Here is a 25,664-nt window from a genome sequence, read left to right as displayed (position 1 = left end):
TAACTTTTACATTTTATAGACTAAACAATTAATTATGGATATATGATTCAGCAGACTAATTGATAATAAAAATAATTGTTAGGTGCAGCATTAGTGATCTCCAGGATTTGTAGCAAGCTCTGTAGTTTTTGAAAAGAAAACATGGAAGTTGAGCAGACAGGTGTTGCTTCAAAGTGTCAGATACATGTAATCACCCTTTCTAATCTCACTCGGCTCATCCCATTTTTTAGATTATGCTGGTTGTGAATATCATTAGGCTGCCTATCATCCCTGTAGTGTTTCTGTCTTCTCAGCCAAAAGAAAATGTGATTATGGATGCTTATTCAATATTTGAGCATTATTTATACCTTTAGTTACTTAGAAATTTTAAAAGCTAAGATAATTCAATTCAATAAGACAACAAAAGGATTTAGATGTAATAAGCTCATTCAATGATGGATTTGGATTCACTGAAACTGGCACTGATTATTTACCCTTTTTTTAAAAGATATGAGAACTTGTATGTAAAAATAAACAAATTTTATGCAACATCTGTATATTACCAAGTAAAATACAATATTAAATATTTGATTATTAGAATTCAGTATTTCTGTGGATTCACTTGCTCAGCCACAAGTTATGTTTTATTACTTCTAAGCTGTGGAAGACACAATGTGGCCAAGACATCAGCTAATGGAATAAATTCCTCACTGCATATCCATCTCTCTAATGCACCTGCTTTTTATTGAGTTACTACTTGTTACTTTCTACTTTCAGGTTTTACAATGCATCGTTATGAAGACAGTGAACTCAACACTTACATGTGTCTCAGCAGATTCTACAATATTTGCATCTATTAAATTTTAAGGGACGCGTGTAAAATGCAGCCATGTGAGATACTTGATAATAATAATCCAAAAAAGCAGAATACAAAAAATGAATTCAATTGCAGTAACAAGACTAAAAGAAATGTGTTACTTCCACCCTCTTACAGTATGTGTGTGCGCCGGTGTCTGGCTGAGTGCATGTGCTAGAGAGTGAATATGAGAGCACCTGGCAGCCACTTGGCAACTTTCCGTCCCATTTCATTCCCTCGCCTTAATGACTGAACGTGGGCTCGGCTCTTCTCTCATTCTGTCCACATCAGGATGCAGCACTGAGAGCGTTTCCACCAACAACCCCATTTATCAGAGATTGCAGACTAATTGTAAGCACCCCACGCTACTCCCATTACTACTTCACATTACAGTGAGCTGTCTGCTTGGTAGGCAAACAGCAGAAAGCTGAGCGGCTTCTCTTTCCATATCTCATATTTTGTGGCTCTGCCTCCCCTCTTGTGGGTTTTAAGATCTAATTTTAAGGATCAAATATTAGGATACAAAGATGAAGAATCTCTCACATAGTAAAACGACTTTAAAGAATAATTAAGTTAAGGATTTTCTTTGGGTTGGTTTGAAGGATGAAGAAAATATTGGCCTCTGGTTTACGGCTGATATCAGAATTGAATTAAGGTCAAGATAGAGAACAAACAATATACTTTTGGATATGAAATCGCTTTCTTCCCCAAAATCAAATATTTTTCCTCTTACTGGTCCATCCAGATTTTGTAGCTGAGAGTTTTGGAGATACTGGCCGTAGGTCTGCCTTCTCTCAAGCATACCTATTATATTTGAGAGAAGGCATTTCTACAGCCAACTTCTCCAAAACTCTGCAACTCTAGCCAAAACTGTCTAGATGGATAAATAGCACTATGTGCAAGAGGAAAAATATGTAGTTTTGATTTTGGAATAAACTGTCCCTTTAAGTTAGGGTAAGCATCAGATCAAGGTTAGTTTACAGCAAGGATGTCATAGCTGAATGCACTCAAAGGAAATCAAAGTAAATGCCCAGTCTGTAGACACAATGAATAGGTTTGAAGTTTCATCATCTGTTCATAATGGCTGTGATGGACACTTGGGTCTACCTTCCACTCACTTTCTAAGGATAAGACAGTATTTGACCATACAAGGATAAAATGTTTTCAGAGGAGACTCTTACAAATTGGTCAGAAAATGATTTAATACATCCCTGAATTTATACAGAGGGATAGATGTTTTTAAGCACTGGTCCCATGAGCCACCAAGCCCCGAAATGTGGTGGCCAAAGTACATTTTTAGTGGCCCAAATGCCCAAGATTATGTGTTGTCCACTTTCCCCATTAACTGTGATGTGACAGTTCCTGAAGGCATTGCTTCCAGTGAAAGATAAGCTAGACTTTTCACAGCGCTCAAAATTAAGGATGTCCTGTTGTCCCAGGGACAATAAAAACAGCACCTATGACACGAAGATATAGTGCTGGGACTAGGGCTGGGCAATAAAATGATAGCGATTGCTATCGATGATAGACATGTCATTAATTGCAATGAGAAAGCAGTTTGATAAAATGTTCTGTTTCAACTAAATGCATTGAATGCACAAAACAAAACAACTAGACCCCCACTCATAGACAGTTTGTCATGTCCCTTGATAATGGAGCATATTATGAGTGACACAACCAGACAATCATTAAACAGAAGAGCTCCATGAGTGCTCCCTCTCTGGTTTACAAAAAGCCTATCATATCCCTGGTTATACAGAGACACATGAATGGCCAGTTGTTTCACAGGTGTGTTTTTCAGTTGCCCCATTGACTTGTGAGAGTTACACGTGAGACAGTGCCAAGATGAATGCAGATGAAAAACGATGGGTCAGCTCATCAGTGTGGCAGTCTTTTGTTGTTGTTGGGGTTTTTTTTAAGTCGGACAGCTGCTATCAGAGGGTGAGACACTCGTTCACACAGCGGGAGCTTGAAGTAGTACCGCTGGCCGTAAATGTCAAAAGGAGTCAGTTGAGGTGGAGAAGATGGAAAGCACTGCAGAGGAGAGGGACGTCATGCTCAGCCTATCAGCCTATCAGAACAGAGTTGTGTGTAAGCTCCGGGAACGGTGGCACCAACCAAGACCAATACAACAAAATTATTTGAATCATCTCATGTGCTTCCACCCTTCCAAGTACATGACCTGATCGATAATTATTGATGTCTACCAGTATGAAACTTTACTATCATGGGACAGTAGACAAACTTTCCAAATAGACATTACAGTACTTGGATAAACTGACTACGTATCTGGAATCTACATGGTTAGTTTTTTGCCTAAAAAACTGTTAAAATGTAATAAAGTCACATATTAACAGTCCTAAAGCAAATGTAAATGACCATTAGCTCATTTAGTCTTTCATGCTCAGTCACTCACATAGGGATACTGATTTCATGTGCATCTGTTCTGTATATGTTTAGATTCATAGTAACTTTGTGCTATTTTTTTTAGCTCAGAGAAGGTGAAACTTATCCATCAAGCTAAGAGCAATAGGCCTGAGGGAACACAAGTCTGTATTTTCCCAGTCTCTAAACAGATACTGGGACAATGGTTGTAAATTCGGGGACAGCTGAAGGAAGAATTTGGGACAGTTGTGCAAACATAAGTAAATTTCAAGCCCTGACTTCTCAACTAGTTGAGGAACACACCGCAGTACATTACATCTTCAGATGTGTCATATTCTAGTCACTTAAAATCATTTTGTGTCTGGTTCATCTTGAGGATCCAGTGACTTGTTTGCGTAGGTTTAGTAAACCCATCCTTCAGTAGCCCAGACTTATATGCAGCTAGCCGCTGATGATGACCGTTCACAGTTTTTGTAGAATGTTGAACTAATAGGTGCAAAAAGATCAGGGATATTTGTGGAACTGTAACGTTGTGTTGGCGAAGGCTCACAGTATGGGGACAATACTGACAGGGGGCCACTTACATAGAATATCTGGTGGCCATAATCCTGTATATCTATGCTATAAGGTTGTCAAAAGTTTCAGTACTTTTTTTAATTCCATATGATTAAAATCAATACAATACTAACATTTGATAGTATTGAAATTACTTAAGTTATAGAAAAGAAAAGATCTGAGTGATTGTTGTGGACGTCACTTCAGTTTAGTATTTATTTTCCTGCCTGGAATTTGGCTTTCATCTTAGCAAAACCAGATTGTGTTTAATGACTTTTCCTGTAATTGGTAATTAAAAAAAAAAGTGGGCCTTGAAAATTTTCTTTTTGCTGTGGTATCAAAAGAAGTATCAAGTACAGTTTAGTTTTGATTCAAAGTTTAAAATTCTGGTATTTTGACCCCTCCAGTATGATGTTATTTCTGTTGTGCTTTTTTGTGAGTGGAACTCACAACTCACTGGAAGTAATAATTAGGAATATAAGATCAAGGCTACTTCATAATGACAGCCTTTTTGTGTTCAAGTATCAAATAGAAATCTCAGTCTCTTTTCATTCCCAAACTAACGGATATTTTATTTTGTAATAGAAATCTTCTGGTTAGTTGTCTGTGCCCCAGGTTGAAAAGCTAAAGAGAGGGATCAAGGCGTTTTGTTATATAGCCTTCCAGGTCTTACACTGTTTAAACTCAACAGGGGCCTTTTTCAAAGGGAAAAAATAAAAAGAAATCCAGTGTCACTAAAAAATAGGACATGAATTGAATAGTGAGGAGATTAAAGCACACACTTCTCCTGTCTGACAAAAAAAACAAAAGCAAATGGATTTTTTTTACCATGATGAAACACACAGAAGACCATCTAAGATTTCAGCTCGAAAAAGAACAGAGGAAAACAAAAACTGCAGTTGTGTTTTTTTTTTTTTTTTTGCCCCAAAATACACCGATAAGATAACCCCCTGCTGAGAACAAGATCATACAACAAGACACGGGTCTATACTGTCAGTCAAATCGACTTTTTTTTTTTTATCTCCCCACATGCAAACAGTGATACTAACAGTGCAACAAAAAGAGAGCTTTGAAAGCTAATCTGGAATCTGTGTGTGTTAGAGACACTAAGACCTTAGCTGTTTTCACTCATATGGTCTATTCATACTTCCTGAATTTACCCCAAATGCTGTCTTAGATATTAAGGCTGTTGTCACTCCTTTAAGGCGATTAATGTCAAGCTCCTGGAGGAAGATGGATAAAGACTTCTGGGAAATCTTTTTTATTCTTGCACTGGAAGCCACAAAACTTAAAAAGTGACTTTAATTTTGGATATAACGTACAGCAGAATAGTATAAATCCGTTCTGTGTGAATGGGGTGAGTGAATCTCTTTTGGAGTTATTTCATGTTTGGACACTGATGTGGCCTGCCATTCAAATAAAAGGTGCATTAAAGTTAATCTTGGCTGAGAGCAGGAACCGTCCTTCATGATAATGTTCCTTCCTATGATCACTGTGTTGACCTTCAGATGGAAAAAAAACGTACTTCTATTGCCAAGCCTTCATCATTATCCACTGTAAGTACCATGGGGTTCATGCAGATCACTTAGAATTATTGATGAATCTCAATTAGATTCGTCTCACTCCATTTAATTCTACATATTCACGATATGGTTTGCCAAAAATTATGGGTATCAACATCCTGGGAGTCATTTATACGCTGAAGATGAGTGTTGATGGTAATATTGTTGATCTTGCTAAGTGTGCAGCGCGTTATGCTTCCTTTGGCAGTGCTGATGATTGCCATGACACCTATCACTCTCTTTTTTACCCTTGCGCATGTTATTATTTTCAAATAAGCAGTTTTACGTTCTTTGCAAGTTCATTAAGCAATTCAGAGACACGGAAATAAATTGCATGCCATTACTATCGACCACAGTATGGCTCATAAACACATTCTTATGGCCTAGGGCAGTCAATAAGTCAATGTTTATCAGCATTGCTAACTCTCTCTCAAAGCCAGGAGCCAGACATCCATGATTTGAACCCTTTGTGTAATCAGGATTCAGAATCTGCAGAATAAAAATCAGTTGAATGAGAGTAAATGATGATAGGCTACCTAGTGAAGCACCCAGAAGGGTTTGTTTTTACCGGAGATAACAGTGAATTTCCATCATCAGAACTGACATCAGGTCTGGAGTGCGACTCTCATTTGATTTTCAAAAAAAATTCAAATATTACAAGTCCACAAAAATCAGTCTTCCCTTAATTTTCAGTGGAACGGTTCCAAACTACTCTAACAGATGCACACTTGCATTGCCAGGAAAGATTTTTTTTTTTTTTTTTTTGAGTTTAAACCACAGAGCAAAGGCAATCAAGCTGCTAACTCGCTGTTAAAAATGTGTATCCAGGGGTGAGAGCAGCAGAGACGTCCAATTTAATGCCCATTTAAAGAAACACTATTTGAACAATAATTTCTAACAGATAGTAGTTCATTAAAAGTCTGTGCTGAGACAGGAAACATTTAACTAGTTCAAACTGTGGTTCACATGATGCAGAAGAGCCCTGCTGATTTACACTTTATGTATCTAATTGGGAACCATCTCACACCTGCGACAGCAGGTGAGAGCAGTTAACAAACAGACACGATGGAAAACTACTGCATCACACTACTCAGAAATCAAGCTCATTTAGATACACAACGACAGCTCTGGGGAAACTTTTCCCATGTAAACACAAAACCTAGTTAAAAGCATATATAGCATGAAACTAGGACACTTAATTCAGCTAAAAGGTGTATTCTGACTTATCATAGGAGAAAAAAATGCAGGTATAAGTGTGACAAATCAAATCCATGATTCAATATCACTTTTCATTTAATCCAATATTTTGATATATATATATTTTTTTTTGTACAGACCGTAATGCCATTGTTAGAGTATCAAGTTTTGATTTGACAACATCATCAGATCATTGGTTTTATGACCTGATGACATTTACATTTTCAATTTTTTTTTGAAGATAGTCTTTATAGTAACAAGTGTGATGTAACAGCCAGTAAGCTACTCTGTGTTTCTTTTAAGTGTGTTTTTCTTCTGACAAGTGTCATAAGAGGCAAAGTGGAGAGAAAAAAATGCATCCTTTGGCAGAGAATTGGCAGTTCAATTCTGAAATTGAAAACTACCTAGTAGAGTTTAAATGGTTGTGTTTGAACCAGTATGCACAACAGGGCCTGACAGTAAATCTTGCCCAGGGAAGATAAACTGTTTATCAGTAAGTGGAATGCTTCATGCAGTGGTCCAATCATTTAAGTGAAAATAAATGTGATTTCTTTATTTAATTTCCTGTGTTTTTGACTCGCGGCTCTGATCCTAAACACACTGTGCAAAGGTATCATGAGCAACTATCTTGTATTTGGCTTACAGTGGTCCCCCAGCCACCTAAAAGTCTTTGCATAACACAACATTAACGTCACATTCTTTGCTGGCACTTCTTCAGAATTTATAAAAATGTCATGAAGTCACAGTGACATGACTATATGAAGCTGTCTACACCACTAAAGATAAAGCTAGCAAGTAAGCAGCTAAAAGTCTTTTTTTTTTTTTTTTTCAGTGGCAGAAAAAATTTCAAGAGAAAACATCTATCATCTGATTTGCACAACTTCGAGCTCCGCAGCTCTGCAGCTCTGTGGCTCCAAAACTTCTGGTTATAGAGCATATATATACACATGATGGCTGACTAAAGTGAAGTAGCTACCCCTCACACACCAAGGAAAAAACACTTTACAAATAAACCCACTAGACTCTGTCACGTACACAGGCTACCTGGAAGGCGACGTTCCTTAAAGGTCAAGGCTTGGCCAGTAACACATAGGTGCTGTTTGGCTGTGGGCGTGCTAACCAGAGGTGGAACTATTCAGGTCCATTACTGAAGCAAAAGTACTAAGAGCAACCTCACTGTGAATATATTTCACTTCAAGTAAAACAACAGTATTGTAACTAAGTAAGTTTAGTGTAGCTGCTGGGGAAGTAAAACATTTCTGCTGCTTGTCTCAAGGCTGAAAAAGCTTAATGTCATGTCCTGTACAACACCAGGGTCCTTGCAATGACAAAACTAAATTGAATGGAGACATTATTAATGCTATTAGTTACAGCTACGCTCAATTAATCAAAATATCCACTGTGAGAAAGATTTTCATGTGTCAGGTGTATTAAAGAGTCAGTTTGACCAAATAAAAAAGCAATCATTTCCCTCTAGCCTACTGTAAAATAAATGTCATATCATCTTTAAAAGTTCACTTCACTGCACTAATATACAAATAAATAGTATGGAAATGTTAGAATTAGTTACAGTTACTCATTAGCATCTTATAAACACAAAGATTGATCGGCTGTATCACAGGATACATAATAATATCATGCTGTGGGTAAATTATGATTTATGGTTTGGCATATTAGGCAAAAACTGAGCATCGTTCAAAGACCATTAGCAAAACTCAGCATGTGATTAGCTTAAGAAGACACTTGAAGAATGATGGTAAGATAACCAAATGTAACATTAATGTTTTTGTGTGTGTGTTTTTGACATGGGTGTCATGTCATATTGCTGTCAGATAACTTATTAGCTAAAGCCATGGATTAGAGGAAAAGGGACAGGAAAAAAAAAAAAGAATGATATGAACAACAATTTAAAATTGAGCATGAAGACCTGCAGTGCAAACACGCCCTAATGCTCTTTGAAGTGCAGTGTGACCATGAAAGGTAGCTGGATTTCTCCCCTGAGGAGGCGACTCAGTCGTACCGTACAGTATTTAGGCCACACACAGCTGTCCTCTTATGGCTTAGTGGGTCAAGGAGCATAAGTGGCCTGTAAAGCTAACCACAAAGTCTTGTGGGAATTCAAAAGGAAAATCCTATAGGCCTTTTTTTTTTTTTTTTTTTTTAACTCGGCAACTCATCTAAGCCTGTCAGTGGTGCTCAGAAGCAGATGGTGCAGTGCAGTCCCACAGCTTCCCTTTAAAAAACTACTTCTCTCCACCCTGCCCAGAAAAAGACTGCACACTCTGTGAAACTACAGTAACTTGATTAAGACTTACTGTATGAAAGCTATTGCAAATTGTGGCAAAACAGTGAAAGGTTAGATGGAACAACGGGGAGTCTTCCAATAATTCTGTCTGAGAAAAGTGCAGTGCAACGCAGCATTCACTGCTCCTCTGTACAGCTGTGACGAGTTATTAAAAGTGTAACCCAGGCCCAGGGGGCGGTGTGTAATTTTAGAATTAATATACAATTTAGAGCTTGGTGTTTGCAGCCTCTGAATTATTCAAATGTACTTCTGCTATGGGCTTGGGTCTGGTGGGGGTAAGGCAGCTGCTATGCATACAAATTAACATATTATGTCAGTATATGAAAGCATGGGAGACGACATAGATTAAAGGAACATAAACATTGGTGCCCGGCAACAAAACAAGATGTTTGCTCTTGAGCAGAGTTCAAACCTGAAAGGCTGCACCATACCAGTGGGAATAGTCTGTGATGTTCGATTGTTATTTAAGACTGATATTACAGTCTGTCTGTGGGGAAATCTTTCTTCGTATTTACATGCACAACGGAGTCAGCTCTTCACCTTTTACTCAGTGCACCTACGCATGTCAACACATGTCCTCCAGTTATGAGAACTTTGATTAAAAAAAAACTAGCCCTCCAAACGAAATCCGTCTTGCCAACAATTACAGGCACATTCAAATCGTCAAGAAAAGCATAACCTTAAAAGAACACATGGACCACAAGAAGTAATTTGTCACCATACAGTCCACCATTCACCATTTCACCGTGGTGGTATGGATTCATTGTGCGTTCACTGATGTGTAATACAAGCTAAGATACAGTAGTGTCTTAACATACATCTAAGAGGAATAAGAGCTGAGCTGGTTGCATTAAACCACTTAGGCTAAGGTTGCCCTTAAATTTTCACTGCCTTGGAAAAGCTGCATAAAATCACCATCAGGATTTCCATAGGGTGTTTTAATATGGATCCCTTTGATATCCAAGTGTTTGCCCTTATCTACATAAGTATTCCTTCAGGTGTTGCAAGAAGGTCTTTAGTGACCAAATTCTTTCAGAAAATTGTAAGGGACCCACACCAGTCTCTTATTAATTTGTGAAACATGTGACATTCAGCTGAATTTATGGTGATTGAAGAGAAGGAGCAGATACCAATTACCCACTGAACACTACACGCGATGCTAGCAACTTTGTGACTAACTAGCCAAACTAGCTATATTGTTTTATTCAAACTCAACAGTTTTTGTCGACTCCAGTCAACCCCCTGTCTTGTTATCAGTATCTTCATATTTCTTCATTACTTTATCTACAGTTTGACAGCAGGTTGCGCACATGGATTTTGTCAGTCAGTTCTTGCCAGGCCTCCTGCTTGTGTGGGTTAAATTTCCTTTGGATTGTGTGCTTGTGCTTTCCATATTCTTTGACGAAAACAACATTCTCATCTATGGCTTTCTTTTTGTTTTTGTATTCTCTTTGTTGTCCATTTTGGAAACGCTAGCTAACACTGACAGTAATGCTGGGAGTGAATTGTAACCATGGCAACGGACGTGCAGATGTGCCATCTAATAACAGTTTGAACTGTGAAAGCCTTTAGACTAAACACTTTAACAAGAAGGAAACAGCCTAAGAGATGCAGTGCTCCTAATGAACTCCTCATCTGCAGCTCCAGCAGAAGTATTTTATGTAAGGGACAAACTTAAATTTGAAACTTCGGTAGCTCATCTAATGTGGCACTGTCTCTTTATTGTGGACTGTAAACAACTACAAAGATGGCAACAATGTCTACTGTGTTTTGGATTCAGTAAGATTAATCTTATCTTCAGAACCATAAAAGTCAAACAACAAACTGAAACCCCTAAAAAGTTGCTTAAAAAAAAAAAAGCTGTTGTTAATGTACATAATTGCAGCAAAGCATTGCAGCAATATTCATGAAACATAATTGTAGTTTTATTCAAGATTTATCAAAGACAATTTTGTTGTTAAATTAACTATATTCTTGTTAAAGTTGCAATCAGAAACAACAATACGGAAACAGCAATGGAAGATTTAGTGGCACATTTGTGTAGCTGTTTCACCTGACTGTTGTTACTATGCTCTGAAAATGTTATTTGGCAACCAGCTACAGTAACAAATACATTATTTATGGTAGTGATGAAGTTGCTTTGGCAGCGTCCTCTGGATGGGTGTGATAAACCCACAAACATGATCAACATCTGTCCAAAGCAGATTATGGAGAGGGCCTCCTGATATAGGCAACGTGCCATTTCTAGTGTTTCGTCACCCTCCATCATACCTGTAAAGATTCATCTAAAAAGTATCCATTTATTATGAAACATTCTGAACATTTTAGCTTTAAATTCAGAATAATGTAATGTAGTCATAATATTTTTAAATATTGTTGTGTGTTCAGTATTTTCTTGATAGCCAGACAAGCTTCTTTAATACAAGCAGAAAACAAATGTGTCATTTGTTAAAATAACAGGGGCTTGCTATACTGAACATGGGCTGTAAACGCTGGCAATAAAGTTGGTCTCTTGTTTGCATACCACACACCAGCACAAGTCATCCTTCATAACAGTGTTGCCACCGCTGACACTTTTTACATGTAATGAGGAAGGTAACATTATCTCAAAAAGTTCCATCAGGTATTTTATATGGCTAAATCAGTCTATTTATTCCATAAAATTGCATTTCACTGGCAGCCCAAGGTTTGCTGCAGCCTGCATAACAAGCTCAGTAAGTGTGGCACACGCTTCTTCTGGGAGTCCAATTACAGAGCATCCCGGAAAATGGCTGGCATTTCTCTGTCTTTGCCTCCTCTGTGTTGACATTCAGATTGAGTTTATAGGGCGGTGCATTACCTCGATCCGTAATTATTATTTTTTGTTTTCTCATCCACACTAATGTAGGAATATAATAGCCATTCATCCATTTTCCAAACTCCTCATCCTGTTCAGGGTTGCAGCACATATTAGATGAAAGATGGGTCGGATACTCCCAGGACAGGTCCCCGGTCTGTCACAGGGCAAGAAATATTACATTCTCAGACAACTGAGCACGTTCAAGTTTCTACTGTAAGTATGAATACAGAACAAGCCTGAGAGGGACTTCACCTCCCTGCAATAAAATAGACCATTTTGATTTTAAGGAGCCAAATTATAATGAATGTATTCTGTAAAAATCAATCTACTCCCCAGCAAAAATGAACTGGATCGCTGCACTCTGTTCAGTCGCTCCTGTGTCACCTCTCATTTTAGTTTGTTAGATGGCCATTCAAAATGTAGATGTGACGTAGCTTGTAAAATTGAAGTTTTAATGCTAAATTGACCTCGGTTGCGTAATAATGAGGAGCCTTCAATGTACAGGTGAAGCTTGAATTATTTATGATTTTCTCTACAGTCCGCTTGCCTTCTTGTTATCGGGGCTGGAAATGAGTTTGCTGAAAACTAGCCAAAGTGAGATCTCCCCTCTCGGCTTACAGAACATGGCGCATTAAAGTGAATCACAGCAGACAGCTGGGGCCGCCCTTTATGGTAATGCACCCTCTACAATTACTGCTTCGACCTTCCCTGGTGAAGAAAAATGGGGAGACGTCCATTTAGCGGCCCTTTCAAACACTTAGTGGCAGGCATGTTGGGCAGCAGGACCACCTTTTGCCTGACATTGACTCTTGTTTAGAGGAGACACAGAAGACATTAGAAAGGTGACAGGTTGACAGATGAGATGCATCTGTCAAACAGCAAGAGGACCATGGCGCATTAATGCAACCCCACCGCCCTGTAGCACAGATGATGGTAGATGAAGCTTCCCGGGGATAATGGTGCCAACTACAGCTGCAACAAGGTGTGTCACTATTTAAATATTAAATCAAAAATCAATGGAAACAAGCCTTCAGTTTCAATACTCAAAATCAAGGACAGAATTGGCAATTCTCCATTTGTCCAAAGGAAAAAAAAAACACTTCAGAGACAACACAGCATAGCTTACGAGCTGTTATATCACAGCTGTTACTATATAGACTTCTTTTTAAAGAGGAATTTGAAAAGGGAAATGACAGTTGTCAAGGCATAAAACCAATGATGTGCTGATCTTTACAAATCAATGTTTAAATCAGAAAACTGAATCGTGGATTGTGACGCCCCAGGCTGCAACTTATGGCCGTCTCCATTATCCATTATGACGTTTGTTTTACCAAGAAATAATTGCACAGCGAGTCCTCTTACTTTCTCTGTCCTAAAGCCTCAGGTGTTTCTCGACTTTAACTTGTCGGCCTGTAAGAAACACCATGTCAGCTGCAACAAACACTCTCTGCCTCGGCTCCAGGTTATTATTAGATCTTTACACAAGTGTGCTGCACTCTTATCTGCTCACTGATGCTGATTTACTCCTGAGGTATCAAAAATTGGTACCGATGCCTGACGAGGCATTTATCAGTACTCAGTTGGATCAAAACAATTCGGTATCGCAAGTATCAAAGTTCGGTATCCAGCCCTACCAACCACCAAAATCAAATGCGTATCATTGTTGCGATGAATGGTTAATATTTTGACATGTGTCCTGGATGAATTTTTTAAAGGTCAAAGTAATGGTTCTCATTTGTTTTCTTAAAATGCTCACAGTCAGGGATGTTAATGGTTAATTATTCATCACCATTAAGAATTTAACTGATTAAAATTGCATAAATTGATGATTTGCCGATAGTTTAGACATGGCAGTAACTGTGCTTCATTCATCATTGTTTTGTCTGGCAGAGGCATTTGCTGAATAAGGAAACTTGAAGAGAAAAAAAATGAGTAAAAAGAGAAAAAATGTGTTTTGAATATGTTATATTATTAATGACTAATCAATTGATTAACTGTTAGCATTTTCAACTACTACTTGAGGAAAATGCACAGAATTTGCAACCCTTCTCACAGCACAGGATGTTTTGATAAGGGCTGAGAGCTGAACTGCTCTCTGGTATCAAAGGTAACTGTATCAACCCAAAACTCCACCTTAAACTTTTCAGATTTTCAGAAAACTGACAACTGTCACTTTTCATGCATTGATCTCCTTAAGAGCAACTTCAGGTGTTTTTGTTCGTTCCACAAGGGTTCATATAAAGGGGCACATAAATACTATATGTCAGACTTAATTCTCAAGTGTATTGCACAAAACCTCTATGACCATGATTGAAATGTATTTCTTACACCTTCACTTCAGCTAATAGAAAACTGATACCAAACACTGTGTGGCCAGACAAGGTATACATACAGTGTATCCTTCAAGGTTTCATGTAAAACCCTTTTTTCTTTGACCTCATGCCCCTGTAGACCAGCATCCATTACTGAAGGTGAAACCACCATTTTCACGCACATAGAAGACTTCAGTGCATAATTGAGGATTTTCCTTTAAAACATGATATTGATGCTGAGCCGTTAGGTGGCTTAAAACCCAACAATGTTTTTTTTTTTGATGTCTGCTCAAGCCTGGTCATGACTCACACATTTGTCATTACCAATTTGTGTGCATGTGTCTGGTGCATTTAACAGTAAGCGACGTGCTTCCGTCCAGAGTTTAAAAGTATCTGGTTAAGTGAAAACCCAGAGGAAACCACCACAGCAAATGTTTGCATCAGAATGTGGTTGGTTGACTGTGTTAAAATGTGATTATCTGGTGTGAACTTCATGTTGAGCCAAACAAACTGGTTGAAAGAGGAGGCGATGGAGTGCTGTGCTCCTAATGGGTTTCACAGTGTGGATCTTTTTGTTAAATGTAGTCTCTGTATCTGGCATTTCCTGTTGCTTCCTATTAAAAATTAAAGACATAAATCTTTTAAACCACTGTTTTTAAAATGAGGGGTACTAGTACCCCTAGGAGTACTCTGGAGTACTGTGAGGGGTGCTTGAGATTTTTTTATGCAATTGTTAACTGCCAAAAGCTGCCAACTGCCATATAACCTAACAAAAAGAGAAAGCAACAAACATGATCATTGTGAGTGAGAAGCCAGCTGAATGACAGATTAAAATCTAGAAAATGGATTTGTTGTTGAAATGTAGCTTTAATACAGCTAAAAACAACACAAACTAAAAAAGAAATGGAAACAGAGCCAGTCAGTGGGGTTAGAGTCAGGAAAAATATGTTTTAAGGGGACTGACCTCAATGAGCTGACATTTGATGGCACTGCATGGTGAAGAAGGGGAAATGTAAACAGACGCATGTGTTGATGAATTGATGGAGTGTAGACACTCCCCTTTGACAATCAGCTGATTGAGGAGGCTGTGTGTTAGTAATTGTACCAGCTGATCTAATAATTGGACCAAGCTGTCATGAAGTATTTCCAGTAGATTCCACTGCAGAGAGAAAGTAGTTCCTCCATGATTAATCATTAATTGATCAATCACTGTTAAGGATTTAACAGATCAAAAATATATTAATTGATAATCTATAGTCTAGAAAAGGCAGTAACTGCGGCTCATTGGATATTGTTTTGTCTGGCTGAGGCATTTATTGAAGAAAACTTAAACTTAAAACAAGAAAAAAACAAGGGAGAAAACAAATGTGAAACATGTTTGTTTTGTATCTGATTAATCGATTAATTTTCATTTAAGCAACATGAACAAAATTATCAACCCAGAGTCTTTAGATAGCTTCTGCTTTCCTAGCAAAAATCCTGTGCACTGGTCAGGTGATACTTGGTTGAAAAAATATTTCAAGGGGGGTACATTACTGAAAAAAAATGTCAACCACTGCTTTATACCAACAGACGACAGTCCTACACCTACATGATGTACAAAGCTGACTGTTGTACTGTATACACTGCATATAATAGGAGAGGAAAGACTGAGAAATGGACTCACCCTTTATCCTCAAGCTCTCAGGGATCCCATCCTGTCATAACAAGAACAAAAAGAAAAAAAAGAGAAAAGATCACAGTTATAATAAACAACCAGATCACATCTTCACCAATATGACAGAAAGCTGTTTTCATGTAGCTGTGAAAGAGATAAATCCTTGGTGCTTGTAGCATAGAAACTGTATTCTATAGACCACTTAATAAATTAAGCAACTCTATAACATGTATACTGTACTGTATGAATGGCAGTTAATGATGCATAGATAGCTCAGGCATTTATGTGTCAGTATGTAAAGTGGCCTGAATTCCAAGCACAATATAAAACTCCCAGCTGGTTACCATATAGTCACATCTCATATGATTTTATTTTGCGCAGATAGTTTCCAGTTCTTCTTCTTCATGTCAATCTCTTTGAAAAACTCATGAACTACATAAGGCAACATATATTGTCTTTTTTTTGTCTTACTTTGGTTGTAATTTATTGTTTTCATTATGTTTGTATTTTAATTGTATTTCATCTATACAAGCACTTTGTTAATCAGATTTTTTGTTATCTTTTGTATTTTTTGTTGTCTTTTTTTCCTTCTTCTTTTCAACTTGGTAGTTAGATGTTGCTCATAGATTTTGTCATCCTTTCTCTCTGTCTAAGATTAGATATCCACGGCATCACTCGAAAAAAATTAGCAGTTCAAATATTTCCCAGTAAACCAAAATGTAGCTGAAATGTATTTGAAAAAACAGAGAAGTCACTCAAACATGTGTAGAGACATAGAAAGAAGAGCAGAGAACCATGACCCCTTGAGTGGATGCTATAAAATAAGCTGCATTTAGAGGATGCATATTGATGATGGCTGTGGAAAACGCTGTTATCAGGACTACTATTCTGAGTAGCTGCTCTCCACAAAACCATGAATACGAAAGAAAGAGGCATAAATATTTGATTTCTCTACAGTGAAATCTGCATAGCTCATCCTTCTTGGTCTTGTACAGAAAATTCAGACTCTCATTCTACCAGCTGGAGCACTGTGGTGTTGTGGAAAAGATGCATTATGCAACAGGTCTACAGTCAATAATGAACAGTGGTCCCTGACGGCCTACTGAAAATAGAAGATTATCCAATTCTTGGGTTTGCACAGAAAATCTTGATGCTGTATATTTTCTTGATAAAATACACTCATCTGATTCTAAATCAATTAATAGGGAATATGATACAGTATTTTACTTATTATGGATAACTGTATCTGAGAGATCTCACTTGTTAAAATTTTATTTGACAGCAAGAATAATTCAACTCACCTCACTTTTTTTGGTTATTACGTTATGTATCATTAGACTCATTGCACTGTACTATCTGTGCCACTATACCTCCATACTGTCATTCTCGTACTTTCATTAAAGCTGCACTGAGTCCGCACACTTGCATTAATAACCGCTGCTGTTAATGAGACCCTTACCAGAGGAAAGAAGACCCACATGAGCAATAACATACTTTTAACAAGTCCTAAGTTGAATGTAGAGACTTGCTGTGGCAACCGGGCTGCTGTTAAATACAACTGTTGGTACATATGTACTGCAGCTGAAAAATGACCACAAAATACTACCATGTCAAATTATAATTACTCTCTCCATACCAACACAAACAAGTTATACTCATGAGGACACAACTACCTAAAAAAAAAGTTTGTTTTTCTTAATAATAGCAATACTCTGGAAGCCTCGTCAGTGATCATATCTATCTGGATCAAACTGATCACTGATTATTAAGGCTGCCCCCTAATTGTTGACTAAACCATGAGAAGAGTCTTAGTTGACCATGTTTTTATTTATTAATAAATCACAGAAGAAAAAAACACCTCAATTTCCACTCAGGAGCTGCGGCTGACTGTTAGGCCTGGGGGATTGTTGCAACATGGACCTTTTTCCTCCTCTAACAGTCACCAAAACACCCCTGATAACTGTGTTGTAGCTGCCATTAGCCAGTTAGCACGGTTGTGTTTGTTCAGAACATGACAGAAACCAGCACATCATTTTTGTGGTTTATTTTTACACCATGAGTGAGGCGACTAGTACATTTCTTCAGGCCAGCTGTATTGTTTCTCAGCAATTTAGGAAGGCTTTTCACTTTGGAAACATGAAAAGGCTGAGGAAAAATGGGATTTTGGTTCTCAGCTGACACATTTTAGCAAAGTGTCTGCCAATGGAAATAATGTGACGAACACATCACAGAGTGAATTAAGGACAGAATGCAGATCAGTGTTGCTAGTCTGACATCCGATGAATGCCTTATGTCAATACCAGGCCCAAATACTAATACTGGATCCCATCTCTAACTTTTTTCATAATCAAATAATCTGACAACCATTTTGTTGCTTAGTATGATGTGTTGTTTTGTTCAAAAAATGTGACAAATTTAGATCACTGTCTCCCAAAGACCAAGGTGATCACTTAAAATGCTGTTTTGTCCAGAACTCAAAGATATTCACTTTACTGTCATAGAAGACTAAAGAAGCCTGAAATTATTCAGATTTGAGAAGATGAAATCAGGAAATTCCTTTTTTAATAATGCAGAACAATAAATGGATTATCAAAAAACGACTTATCTTGTAGCTCTAGTTGTGAGAATTTCTTTTTACAATTAAAAAAATGTTAAATTACCTGTTATTTTATCAGTATCAGCCATTAGAAGCAGTTATTAGTTATAGTATCTGTATCATGCATCCCTACTACTTATCCAGTTATACTCTCAGTTTACTCTATTTGATCATAAAGTGGAGACGATACAATGAAAGGTAAAACTAAGTTAGACATCATGATCTGGAATGATCTGTCCTTGATATCATCTTTCTGGATGTCAGACAAAACATTGCTGACTAGCGACCCAGTAGGCCCAAATCACTGCAAACACCTGTGGCTCTCTGACATTCTTGGTATCCTCCCCACCCTCGGGAGGGAGTGACATTTCGAAATGCACTACAGGTAGGGAAGATATCAAATGGGGCTTATTTGCATATGGCAGACAGTGTTCACACTTCATTTGTTTGAAGAGAGTGATTTCCCAAGGGCCGCTGGCAGGTCTCTGCTGCTCCGAGACTCTGGGGACGCTGAAGCACCCAGCTGTACAACCTGTGGTTCATCTGCCCCTGTCACAGCTAGCTGGCTGACCGCCCACATCTCTCTCTGTCTCTCTCCTTCTCTCTCTGGCTTTATCTCTCAACCCCCCCCTTCCCTCAACCCTACACCACCCTCCTCCTTTTCCTCTCCTTCTCCTGCTTCAATTCTCACATCCCTCACTCCTCCACACCATCAACTTTCAAGCACACTTCAACTTCAAACATATAACTGCAAATTGCAACACATCTGTATGACAAGTGGGTAGACTAGACAGTAGAAGGCCCTATCAGCAGGGCCGGATCTATATTTTAGGCCCAGTTCAGTCCGATAGTGCTGGTCGATAAACAACACAGCTCCCTCATTCACTTCAAAAAGGCCGCTACTTTGGGGAAGCAGAGGTGCTGACTCTGAAGGCTCTGGAAAAACATTGATTCCTGCTCAACCGTTTCTGTGGCCGAGTCGAGCTCATCTAACACATGGAAGGGTATATTCCAAATACATTATTTTGTTAAGTGAATACTGTAATTCTACTGTTTTCACAATCAAAAATGATAATGACAAATTCACTCCACAGTGTTTCCACTGGGATGGAGTTGTAACGGTGGACGTGAACCATGCGTTTATAGTGCGCACGAAAATGTTTTGTGTACTCGCATGTGTTTGCCAAACCAGAGGGGCTCTTGAGGCCTAATAGCCTACATACAGTACATCTGCATACAGTAATGATCAAGGGAAATGACTGTCTAGCTTACATGTAAGATGTCTCAAGATAAAGGAATATTAACTTTTACTGGTAGTGTTTCAACTCTAATAACCACAAACTATAAAGTCAAAAATGAAATTATCTAAATAAAAATCTCCTCTTGCTTCTTCTTATCTGTCTTACATACTAGGCACTATGGGTGAAATGCAACACATAATGGGAATTCCCACTGACATGCTCTTTCTATCTAACAAACTGGTCCATTTTACCTCACATGCTTTACATAAAACATGTGTGCTCATAGTTTAAGGCTCTGCTGAAACAAACTATTAGCTGCTGAGTTGCTGAGCTGCTGCTACTCACTTGATATATCACTCTTCAACACTAAACACTGACTAGCTACGACACCATCAAATGGTCAAAACTCAAACATAAAATACAGCTATTACTTGGAAGAGACACTGCATGCCAGGAGAAAACAACACGTATATTTATATTTAATTTATTGTTCAGGCGAAAAACAGACGGATGGATGGATCAACAACTATCAGAAGAGTGTTGTGTGTAAACTGCAGGAATATCATGCGACCCAGGACTGATTTTATAACCTCAATTGCTTCCAGTCTTCAGAGTACACAACATGTCATAAGTCACGAGCTGCATGATCAATAATTATCAATATGTACTAATATGAAACTTCATTATTGTGATAGTGTTATGTGCCACAGTGTCTGTGTATGGTTGTACCCTCCTGTGCCCAGGTTCTGCCCCTCCCCCCCTTGCAGGCTGCAGTGATTGGCAGCAGCTGCAGTCACTCTGCAATCAGGAACCAGGGTGTTAAAAGCCTGGCGAGTGCAGCCAGTCAGGGACAGTGAGCCATTCGACAGACTACAGTCTGCAAGTCTGCAGTCTAGTCCTGCAGTGGCAGGTTAGACTACTTGTGGTGGTTGAGTGACAAGTGCTTTGCTAGCTCTCTCAGCTAGTGAAGTCACATGTCTTTGTGTTTCGTGTGCCTTGTTAACCTCCATGGTTGGCAAGGGCACTCGTTTGGGCGCCCCCATGTGCTTTGCTAGCCCCGCCAGCTAGCGAAGGCACTTACTGTCTTCAGTGTTTGTGTTCTTGTTAGCCATATTACTCTGCACTAGTCGACTAGTCTAACACTAAGAAAACACTCTGAAAGCAGTTAAAATTTAGCAGAATTTATCAATTTATAATGTTAAACATGGTCTGAAAAAAATATTGTGTGTATTAAGAGCCATTTGACTGAAATGTGCGCTACTTTGCACTATGCAATACAAGCCTTACACAGTGATGTACAAAACATAACAACTCACTAAACGCTTCACCTTTTCAGACTGAAGAGGGTCACAGTGTCTGTGGGTAAAGCACCCAGAGCTAACATTAGCTGCCAGCCTGACACACAGTGTGGCTAACGTTAGCAGTGCTAGCAGCAGCAGCAGCTCCGCTTGCAGGTTTATGTCCATGTATGTGCTTAATGTGGTCACATGTTTCAGCTTAATAAGCTTGTTAGCTTATTCTGTCACAGTCTACATTCATCTGTCTGACTTTGCTGATAATAAACATCCGGGGTTGCCAGGGCGATCGGTTCATACGCGCTGGGCAAGAGGGGCTGCCGTCTGACAGTGCCGCAGCCCCAACTAGTGGGGGGGTGGGCTGCATAAAATCTTAGAGGCAACAGATAGTCGACTAATCGCGTGCATACCCATTCTGCACTACTCGTGCAAAGTCGCAGGACTCTTTTTCCCTGATAATCCTGAAACCGTGATCAGCATTTTATGCTTCTTAGTTATCATCTACCCAGTGTTTGTTGTTATAATCATATTTACTGTCTGTAGCACAAAATAATATTAGGTTAGTTTTCTAAAGAGATAAGTTACAGCCCCTCTCCTTTCCTCTCCTGTCCTAAAACAAACCCAAAAAACACAGCAGTAATTATAATTCTGCAGTAGCATACCGCCACTTCTAGGTGCTCACAGAGAAGACACTGTTCCACCGGGCTGGGTATTGTTCCAAAAAATCTTGATACTGGTAGTGATACCAGTTCCTGAATGATACTCTTTCAGATGCCATCAAAATCCATTTTAACAAAATGAAAATTGCAATACACATTACTGCACTGCATTTCTTTTCTTTTTACACAATCAAAGCAGTTTCATAACAATAAAAAAAGCCTTTATTTATCACAAAGCGTTTAAATATAGATGGTCTGTTTCATCTTGTTAGTTAGTTTTTTAAGCGCCTGGCATTTTTCCACTAAAAGCAGTTTTACAACACAAAAAAATAAACCACAAGTTTGAGATTTACTCCCACAGTATCATATTTTCATAATGAATAACAGGGCATTTTTCAATACTTGATATGTTAAATAATCCTTCCTTATAGTATTGCAAACCACTGTGCAGTGTTTTGGCATCTGATACGTCTCTTCAGACACAAAGTATTCATGACTGTGCAGGTCAAAATCATCAACTAAAAATCTGTAATTATCAGTGTGCAGATAACATCTCCTTTTTCTTTGTGTGTTCTTTTTTTATAATGCATCTGTACCTAACTGGAGTTAGCTTCAAACAAGCTTTCCACCTTCTTTACCTGTGGCAACACGTCTTTTCCAGCAAACAGCTTTTCTTCTTTTTTTTTTAACACTGAAAAAAAGTTATCAAGTCAATAACAAGTAACAGCTAAAATAAATAACGAGACCAAGAACAGTAGAACCCACTAACCCAGGTCAACACCAGTATGAACGCTGACATCTTGTTATTGTTATAGCAGATTGGCTCCATACAGCGTCTGCTTTTTCAGCCCCTGTGGAGACTTCAGAAGCTGGTTACCTCAGCCTCAGGCTGGCTGCCATTTGAAAGTAGACAGCTCATCAAGATGAGTGACAAGGGTTGGGGCTAAAACTGACCAGCTAGAGGAGGAGGAGGAGGAGGAGGGTGGAAATGATACTGACAGTATTCACATTTAAGCCAAACACTGCTGATTGAGGCTTTAGCTGAGGCTACTGTACATCAAGCTGTTTGTTGTGAATTTTATTCTCATTATATCTCCCTTTCTCTGTCTCTTTATCTCAATCTCATTTGCCCAACCCCCATCCTTTCTGTCTCCCTCTCTGCTTATCCCCTGTTAATCTAGATTTGCCATGTGGCCAAGCCAGTGCTGGATGGATGGGGCTTTGCGCACAGTTGTCCTTGCCTCCATTTTGTTTGTCCTGACATAACAGCTTGATGCCAGAGCGGCAAACTCTCAGAAATTGCTTTTGTCCCTCTGGTCGAGCAGGCCTGGCCACTATTCCACAAATTTCACAAATTGCACACCGAGTCTCTTACAGTGAAGCCCAACATAAAAGAGCAGTGTCAGAGACAAAAGACTGTATACAATAAAACCTACATGGAACATAAGCTTGACAACTATCACATTCAGTGACATTCCCTTTACAATCAATTGGGCTGGATTCTGGGGTCAGGATGTGTGTCCTATACCTGACCCCAGTGTGGAGGATTTCACTGTGAATTTCTGAAACAGTACCAAGGGAATTATGGGTAGAGCATGTGACCAGCTGTTTATGGCCGACTGCCTCCTGGTGATTGAAGTCTTTGTGCGGAAAGCTTATAAGGTCGTATCCGATCCTGTTACCCTTGTCAAAGACCGTCCTTCAAAGCAAAGGAAAAGGCATGGCATTAACACACCCACTGGAGTATCACAGCGAGTGGTGGTGAGTTCAGGACATTTCTTTGAATTACTTTCACTGCAAATGAAGAAATTCATGCAATTATGTCAGTTACAAAAAATAATCATTGCAAATATGTCACTTGTTTTTGGACTGCCGTGATCCATTAATAATGAATGTAAGAGGAATTTAATTAATAATGTTATGTAAATTAGATTTTGTTTTAACTTAACAGGCGAAATATGTAGCATTTGCACATGGAAAAATGAGTACTGCAGTCAAAAAAGCACGTTGGAGCCATACACTGTGTATCAAATAAGTTGAGACCCTATTAATATACGATCTGCAGCTGAAGCAACCTGTTTCCCCACGTCCCCTCGTCCCCAGACTTGAGGAAGCTCTGCAGAAACACAGGAAGACACGTGCAACATCATAAACTGATAATAACAAGTAATGACGAGTCCTCCTCCCTGAGTTCATCAGCTGTTTATAACTGTCAGTCGTCTGTCAATGCAAAGCCAAGCCTGTTATCCTGAAAACAAAAGAACACTGCTCTGAAAATACACACTCTGGAGTTTGATTTAACATATTCCTCAATTAACCGTTTTAAACATCTACGTCTTCTACAAAAGCATTATGACTTTTTACGACACAGAAACAGACTTACTCATTCAGGTAGCATTCAGTATTAATTTCAGCTCTAATTAACATTAATTAGGAATACAAAAACAGTTATTCTGTCCCCAAATAGAAATTTCAAAGGGTGACACAACAGCTGGAGCGTTGCTGCCAGAGTAATGAGTATTTCAAATTAAAATGTTTCTTTACTTAGGGACTGTCTACTATCCTTTAAAAAATGCAAACAAATGCAAACAAAATTAAAAACTTGAGCTGTCAATCATGTTCTAAAACTTGGCATTGGTTCTCTTCAATCTGTGGATATCTCATTTTGGAACAACTGTTCTTTAACACCGCTCACTCAACTGTATTGACAAGCGGATGACCCGAGCCTCTGTGCAATCTAGCCAACGGCAGAGAAAATACTCTAAGCAACAAAAAGGCCGTTGACATATTTCGGAAAAGGGCTCGCAATGTGGCCATTTTTCACCAAAGGGCTGTAAATTTCCTCGGCCTCTTTTGACAGGCGGATAGATGAGCGGAGTTTACCTCTGTCCTCTCACAGGATGAATTGTAATGGTATGCAGATGCTGTAATGACATTCCTCTGCAGTGTAATCACAGCGCCTGGCACATTAATTTCATTGGAGTGGAAAAGCACATACATCATTTTTGTAGCTTCTTGTCAAATTCCCGCTACATGTGGACATACATTACTTTAATTATTAAAGTCACTCTGGTTCCAAATCAGGGCAATAAAAAGAGAGAAAGTCAAAAATAGCTGGTTTCAACAAGAGATAATACACTGTCCAATACAAAAGGAGGTGTAGCACTATTTACACCACCTTCAAAATGTGCTGTATGTCTGCTTTATTCAAATGACATGACAGCACAATAAGTACCACATAGTCCACTCTCTGTGTAGTAAAAAAAAAAATGTGAAAGCAGGAATACCCTGGATTGTATTGGGTAAATAAAAAAAGATTAAAGCACAACCACGAAAGGTTTCAAGAGGGGAAAAAAAGAAAAATTACAATGCATATTTTGGAGTCAACACAAGGAGAGCTGCCTCTAAGATTTGTGTCTCAGTGTCTCTAAACTACCTCTGGAATCCTAAAGCCGCTACTTATAACAATAAACTGAGGATTTATTTGCCAAGATGTTTTTTAGTCACTACTAAAATGCAAGCAATGATGCTTTTGAGGTCAGTCTGTTTTATAGCATGTAAAAATATAGCCCAATTAAAGGGTCACTTCAGCCAAGTCATAAAAAAAATTCTTTCTCACTCAAAACTACTGGAGTTAAGCTCTGCAGACAGTGTCAGTTCAACTACTGAGGGACAGTGTGAACCTCTAAAAGTTGAGATGCCATTCCAGTACAAACTTGGAAGTTTGTGGTCATATTATTAAGCACACCTGTACATTTTAATGCAGTTCAATACAGGGTTCAACAGTGATGTGATATTTTGTTTTTTTCCATCATAAAAAAACTCACATATTTATCCCTCCTTCCTGGGAAAAACAAATCAATCTTCCATTGTGAATTAGAAAATGGTAGGAGAGCCACCCACACCGTATTGGGAGCCAGATTTGGAACCTGGGCCACAAGTTGAGAATGACTGGTGTACGAGAACCTACAGCAACAATTCTTATGATCAGGTGATTATTACACACTAATGAAAATATACTTATGAAATTCCCTTTCTGCCATGATCTGCCAATAAAGCCCCCTAAATCATACACACCAGACCATTAACTATGACCTCAGTAATGAACATTAATTGTATTAGGTTCAACAGGTCCACCTAAAAAGTGGCCATAGAATGTATTTTTTTCTGGTGCTCAACAGATTGACAAATTTGATTCTGGAAAGCTTAAAAGCAACATTTCTGTC

The 25,664-nt window shown here is 38.6% G+C and overlaps 1 protein-coding gene across 1 annotated transcript in view; it reads right to left on the bottom strand.

Annotated features, from left to right (window-relative positions):
• The window catches only part of fstl5 (follistatin-like 5), a 260,880-nt gene that overhangs the window by 185,790 nt on the left and 49,426 nt on the right, over positions 1–25,664 (bottom strand). The window contains exon 3 of the mRNA XM_084719758.1: positions 15,657–15,687. Within this exon, the coding sequence (XP_084575884.1) occupies positions 15,657–15,687 (31 nt within the window). The remainder of the gene's footprint in view (positions 1–15,656; positions 15,688–25,664) is intronic.

Source organism: Lutjanus erythropterus, chromosome 5 (assembly GCF_056507025.1).
Source record: "Lutjanus erythropterus isolate fLutEry1 chromosome 5, fLutEry1.hap2, whole genome shotgun sequence".
Taxonomy (NCBI): domain Eukaryota; kingdom Metazoa; phylum Chordata; class Actinopteri; order Lutjaniformes; family Lutjanidae; genus Lutjanus; species Lutjanus erythropterus.
Note: the sequence above shows the minus strand (reverse complement) of the source record. Positions and strands in the feature narration are given on the sequence as shown.